The sequence below is a fragment of the Cupressus sempervirens genome, chromosome 4, assembly GCF_028749045.1.
Source record: "Cupressus sempervirens isolate cs-2001-9-10 chromosome 4, ASM2874904v1, whole genome shotgun sequence".
Lineage (NCBI taxonomy): Eukaryota > Viridiplantae > Streptophyta > Pinopsida > Cupressales > Cupressaceae > Cupressus > Cupressus sempervirens.
This window is the reverse complement of record NC_143121.1, coordinates 862,758,430-862,765,416: the sequence shown is the minus strand read 5'-3', so window position 1 is coordinate 862,765,416 and position 6,987 is coordinate 862,758,430. Positions and strand designations below refer to the sequence as shown.

General features: G+C 33.8%; 1 protein-coding gene across 1 annotated transcript; it reads right to left on the bottom strand.

Moving 5' to 3' along the window:
- Positions 1–4,311: 4,311 nt before the first annotated feature.
- LOC149564149 (uncharacterized) lies at positions 4,312–6,716 on the bottom strand. The gene is made up of 3 exons (XM_089828298.1): positions 5,988–6,716; positions 4,821–5,213; positions 4,312–4,705 (listed from the first exon to the last, which is right to left on the bottom strand). The coding sequence occupies exons 1-3, from the start codon at positions 6,714–6,716 to the stop codon at positions 4,640–4,642; spliced, it is 1,188 nt and encodes a 395-aa protein (XP_089684424.1). The 3' UTR covers positions 4,312–4,639.
- Positions 6,717–6,987: the final 271 nt, after the last annotated feature.

Here is a 6,987-nt window from a genome sequence, read left to right as displayed (position 1 = left end):
GTGGTGGCATGCTGGTGGCTGCCCAACAGTGCTATGAATTTTTTTTTTTAAATTTTCTTAATGCTACGTTTGTACAGTTCGTACGGTAGGGCTTGAAACAAAATTTTTTTGCCTCCCAGAGCTCTGTCTCCAAAATCAAAAAGTTTTATATGAATCTTGACTGCAAACGACCTTTCGGATCTAATGGCAGCATCCATTTGGGTCCAATGTGCTCCCAAAAAAATTTGTCCCCCAGATTTGAAGAAAAATGCACAAACAAACTAGGGTTTGTGTCTTCGAATCATGGCTTCAAAAACCCTTCAACAAAGAAGCAGCAGGGAGGCTCTGATACCATGTTAGAGTTGATAAAATCCAACTTCGAAGATGCCCAAGATCACCTACATGCAATATCCAAAGAGAAGCCAGGGAAGGAAGAGCGTAGAGTAAGGGAAAAACCTTAAATGGACATGAGAGAGAAAATATGAAAACATAAAAAAATATGTATTTACAATGAGAATGCGTTATGAGTTACAATGAGGGAGATGCTACTTATAAAGGCCTCATGGAATCTTGTAGAACAAGTTGGAAGGTGGTAGAAGATAAGGTTGACAACCAAGCACTCTTCCACAAAAAGGTGGAACATGCTAGAAGGGAACAAACTCCCGTGTTGTCAACAACTCACAACAACATGCATTAAATACTAAATATTAAATAAATGCATTAACCGAAGTAAGCTTAAGTAAATAGAATGAATAATTAATAATTAATTATTTACTCTAACAATCATCAATAACTAAAAACACTGTAATAATCATCACGCATGAAACTAGCCTAAAAAAGTTTAGCAATAATAACAAAATGCAAACTAGGGGCACGCACTACATAGATTCAAAAAAAAAACAATCAATTTGGGGGGAGTTATAAAATTTTGAGGTATGACTAATAACTCATAAGTAAGTTTTTGCAAAATTCTGAAGTTTTGAAATTTTCTATGTAAGTTTAGCACTTAATAGAGATTATCTGAGTTATGCTCAAGAGCTAAGGTTATTCATGCATGACCAAGTGTTTTTTCCACTCATATCAAAGGAGGAGATTGTTAATCTCATATTGATTTTGACATATGAATGACAATACACTTAATTCATTTACTTAGTTCATGTTGAACAATGAATGTATGTCAAGCATAAGATGTTAGTTAGTGTATGTTGAGTGAGTTATATAGTATATGTTGAATAAGTAGTAAGTGTCAAGTTACTTGAGTGCCGAGAAGATAGTAGATGTCGAGTCGTTTAGATGTCGAGTCATTCAAAGGTTGAGTTATAGCATTGAAAATACAGTGGATGCCAAGCATCAAACACTTCAAGTGTTGAGTAAAACAATTTTGACATAGTTGTTTGTAATGGCACAAACTACTATATAAACCATTTTTGAGCTGACTTAAAGATTTTTTTGTGATTCTAGATGATAAGGACAAATCTACATTGAGAATCCCTATGTAGTACATACAACCAATCAGTTACAGGGATGGATTAAGCAACAAAATGGGTGAATCATATTCATTGATTCATACCTAACCCTAAGTCACCTAAGTCTTCATAAGGGGGACAAACCCTAAAAGAAGAAAGTGTGGAAGGAGGGAAGAGAGAAGTTTGCATGCACAAACAAAGCATTCATGGTGGCCAAGGAGTTGTGAATTGAGATACATTGCATAATCAGTTAAAGGAAAATAGAGGACATAAGTGATACATCTGAATAGAGAGGATCAAGTACGCATTAGGAAAGAGGTGATCTATTATCTAGTAGCAGAGTGCACCACAAGATCATTACTGAGACATTCTAATAGGTTAATCAATTAAATCTCTTAACAAAGTAGTCCTAATAGGCTGTTTTAAATCTTTTAATAGGGTGCTTACTTAATTGTAAGTTTAAGTCCTTTAATTAGTCACACATCTAATAGGGTAAGATCTTACAATCTTGTAAGCCTTTAACAGGGAAAACCTTTCACAAGGTACATCATAGTTTATGATTAAATATTGTAGCCTCCATTTGATACACTTTATTACTGTAGTAGTGGAGATTTGTAGGTGTCATCCCCACCTCAGTTTTACCTTCGTATTGGAGGGTTTCTGAGTAGCCAAATATCTTGTGTCATATATGTGTTGTATATTATTTTCTTTCTTGCTATGGAAGAATATGTTTAGCTAGCTATTTCAATTTACATGCAAATTGTGAGATGGATGTGTGGTGAATGGTTTTTAAGGGTTAAAGATTTGAAGGACTAATTCACCCCCCCTCCTCCCCCCCCCCCCCTCAGAGTTTACTTTCCCTATTGTATTTTGAACACCTTTTAACCCTTTCAACCCATTATATGTGTGCTAGTGGGTTCATAGACCCCTTAAGACACATAGTATGTGATCAAATATGTTAAAAGGGGTCATAGGGTACCCTATGATGCCTTTTATGCCATTTTATCATATGATTATGTGTGCTAAGGGGCCCTTTAAAGGCAAACATTTGTGATCAAATGGGTCAAAAGGGGTCACATGATACCATATAACCCATTTTGACCCATTCAAACCATTATACATATGCATAAAGGGCTCCTTACACCCCTTAAAACATACACTATGAGATCAAATGGGTCAAAAGGGGTTATAGGATACTCTATTTCACTTTTTACCCATTGGATACATTATATGTGTGCTAAGGGGTATGAGGTCCTCTTTAAGAACATTATGTGATCAAATGGGTAAAAGGGGATAATAAGATAATCTATAACCCCTTTTGACCCATTGAAACCATTATATATGAGTTAAGGGGTCCTTAGAGCCCTTATAACACACATTACTTGAAATTTTAGAATTTGTTTTTACTTAGAAATATATAATGTTGTAAATTTACAAAGCTCACTCGCACTATTTTGAAAATTTTCCAAGCCTATGGTTCACACTATCCAAACCATAGTGTGATTGCGTAATACTACAATTATGCTATTGCGCGATCGCACTTGCTTCGAATTGGTAAAAAGAAGGTGACATCTTGGCCCATAACTTTGTGCACTTACCCACCTAGTAATTTTTTCTTCACAATCATCTTCAAATATATTTTACAAACATACCTTGTAATACATAACTTATAAACCACAAAAACATTTATTGTGTGTCCAAAACATTCAATTTAATTATCTTTACCCAATTCATCTATCCTTCAAAAAAATAATTAAAAATTTGCAAGATATAACTAATATAATATATTGAAAAATAGAACAAAATGTTTTTTTTACTAAATATTTTCCCCTTACATCTTTTAAAAGTAATGGGTAATTTGATTATCTTACAACTCAAAATTAGAGTAGTAAATTTTATTTGAGAATAGATGGCTAATACAAATAATCTTAAACATTATACTTTGTCGATTAAAGATCACTATAATGAATATTTTATTTGAATCTACATCATCTTTTAAATCATTAAATAAAGTGAAGAGAATAAATATATGATAAGGTAATTTTTTTATATTAAAAAATAGTTGAAGTGTAATTGGTGAATGATTTTGTATTTATTGACTTTCTCATTTATTAAAAGTTAAAATCTTTTGATATGACATTCAACCAACTACATTTTCTAGATATTTCAATATTAGATACCTTTGAAGAAGTCATTGATTCTTAAAAATTCAACTAAACACATTATTAAGATATATATAGTCAAATTATTTTAATAAAAAATTCAAATTAGAAAAAGAAATTCTACTAATAAATTGAATAATTAGTATAATGTGATCAATAATAATTTTCTACTTCACTATCTTGTTACAATCCTAGCCCAAATTTCTACTTCACTATGTGTTACAATCCTAGCCCTTGCAAAGGTATGTATTTGTTTTGGCTCATATTTTCATATCCCAATATTGATTATATTTTATAATGGTCATTTCTCATTTTCAAGGTCAATTTGATGGATTTTTTTTCCTCAAGTCAATATTCTTCTTAGCTTAAAGTAAATTGATGAGAAATATAAGGCTAATTATTTAATACTAAGAATTAAATGAGTTTAATTGGTAACTATCATTGTATTTTTATTGACTCTGTAATCTATTAAAAGTTTAAATCTTTGGAGTGAACAAATTATAATATTGGAATGCCAATCAAATCACCTTGCTCATAACAGATAACTTTTTTAATTTAAATATATGTTCATTAGACTTTTGATTTAAATAGATATTCATTTTGATAACAGTTAAACTAAACATCGACTTTTCATTAAAAAAATACTTATTCTATAATAAAAAACGTCTTACTATTTAAAATTCCACACTCAGTGTGCTCAGATCTATGTATAATCATATTAATTTAATAAAAACTGGAAATTGAAGAAAAATTCCTACCAATTCTATATTTTTCTAATAATTTTCCAATCCCAGTACTTGGGCAAATTTTGACTATGAGACCAAACGGGCTTTTCCCAATGACAGTACGGTACGTCAGTGGGGTATTACAAAAAACTTGATTGACCTACTAAGTTCTCTCAGAAAAATGGTAATGGCGGTCGTACTGATGTCGTTTCTGTAAAGATATTTTACTTAGAGCCTTGAATTTACACAGCATACTCAGTACTAAATCTCAACCCAAAAAACAGAATCTTTAATTCATGGCTTCTCCTCATAGCAGTGACTCTCTCATTGTTGAGGCGAAATTTTGCCACTTGGAAACATCCCAGACCTCACCCTGCACACGTATTCCATATGAAAAAAATTCATAAGAACAGGAAGGATTTCCAAAAGAGAATGAGATTGAGAATTGTGATTGAAAAATCTAAAGAAAATTTTACAAAAATACATACGTTTAGTCTCAGGAGAATGTCAGATCGCACTTGAAATGACTCTGCCTGTGACTGGATAGAAAGGATTTCCAGTTGTTTATTTCTCAACAGATCTAGTTGCTTGATCAGAAGAGTCGCCGGACACGCAGACTTGTCTTTCTGTGTGAGTATTTTCATGCTCACTTTGCAGGAGCTCCCCTTCCATTGCTCCAAAGTTACTTCATTGCTACTGTAAATGACTGTGTTGTCTGAACTATACGACTGTTCCGTGGATTCGAACCCCCGACTTCCATCCTCTTTATTTGTGGAAACTGATTCCTGCAATATCTGATTTTGTTGTTCCAGCTCGTCAACGCGGTGCTTTAATTCCTGCAGATAGCTTGTGGTATTTGCCAGTATCGAGTGCTTATCTTTCTGTTAACAGATCATTCGGAAGTCAGAGGCAGCAACAAAATTGCAACTAAAACTCAGTCGTTGTCTTTCTTTAAACTGTACTGAAACAGACGCAAAGAGTTTCTGGATAAATATATGTTCAAAATCTCTGATGATGCAACTTTCAAGGATAATTTTATATGGAATATGTTTAAACTTACCACGCATCAGCCGTTTTCTTCTTCTTTTACGAGCACGGAGAGAAATACAGAGTTCTTGGAAAATATTATACAAAATTCAAAAGAATTCAACATCCCAGGACAATTTTATGCTGAATAAGTTTAAGATTAGTACGTATCAGCTGTTGTTTTCTTCTGTACTCAGTAGAGAGAGAAATGTCGAGTTGTTGGAAAGTATTTGTCAAAGGTTCCGAATGAATTGCAACATGCAAGGACAATTCTACACGGAAAATTACCACGGATCTGCTATTGCTCTTCTTTAAATTGTAATTAAAGAGACTTACAGAGTTCCCATAAAATATTTTATTAAAAAATTCGAATGAATCGCAATATTCACGAGCAAATTTATCTGAAAAAAGTTCAAAATCAGTAAGTATCTGCTGTTCCCTAATTTCTTTCAATTTAAAAAATCAAATTAGTATTTTCTTTCCCAGAAGCTTTATAAAGAGACTCTCTGGAAACCTATGTTCTCTGTATCCAAAAATTCAAGGTAGCATGACAATCTGAAGATTCCAGATTCATAACATCACTTATTTGCGCGAGAAAAAAATCACGATAAAAAAGATGAGTCCAATACCTTCGTGATTTTAGGCACAAGAGCATAAAGATTTGAGAAGTGCTGTCTCAATTTGATTCTCCTGTTCCGCTCGGCTAGCATATGATCAAAAGCCGATTTGTTCTGAAGCCCTGATTTTGACTGCTGTGGTTGAGTAGGAGGAGGAGGGGGAGCCGCCCTTTGCATTGACACCTGCCTCGTCAATTTTCGCTTCTTCTCTATTTTTCTGAGAACATTTAAGCATCTCTTCTGCAAAATTTGGCCTCTTTTGGAAAATTCTACAGCAGGAGTTCGATTAGCTTTGACATATTTGCAAAAAGCACTCTGTGCGCACACACTTTGCTGAGAGCAGGGCAAAGAATTCACCGCTAGTTGATTAAATCCCTCTGAACAATGCAAATCCTCTGAGGAATTCGAATGCCAGGAAGTGTCAGTAGAAGCATAAGGAGGGTCCTTGAATGGGAACACATCCTCCACATAAAGAGGAGCTCCAAGGTCAAGCATTTCCTCCATTACAGAGCAAGCATTTTCGCTACTTATGACAGAATAATCGAGATCAAAACCAGGATCGAGTCCATCGTAATCTGCAGCCATTGCTACAAAGCTGATGCTCAGATCAGAAAAGCGGCGGGATTTAATCTCTGAACTGCTACATATGCATTTGGGGGAACCCGGGGCTCTATATATTATAAAGAGCACTGACTGCACAGAACGCCCAACGTCATCAAACTTAAAATATTCCGTTTTCATTTGACTTCAGTCAAAAACAAACAAAGAATCCGTATACCACGAGTCTTCCAAATCCCATGGAATGCACGGTGTATGAAATACCGTATGTTGAAGTGGAGAATTTTTTTTATTCACTTAAGGTAAATTTTACAAGGATATTAGATACAAATGTTGTTTCAATTAATAAGAGTTTTGGTTTCGTAAGATCATTACATAATATAATACATTATGAGCCAAAATGGTTCCTAAACATATTCCTAAGTAGTTGGTTAGTTCACTCGAAACTTTGGAA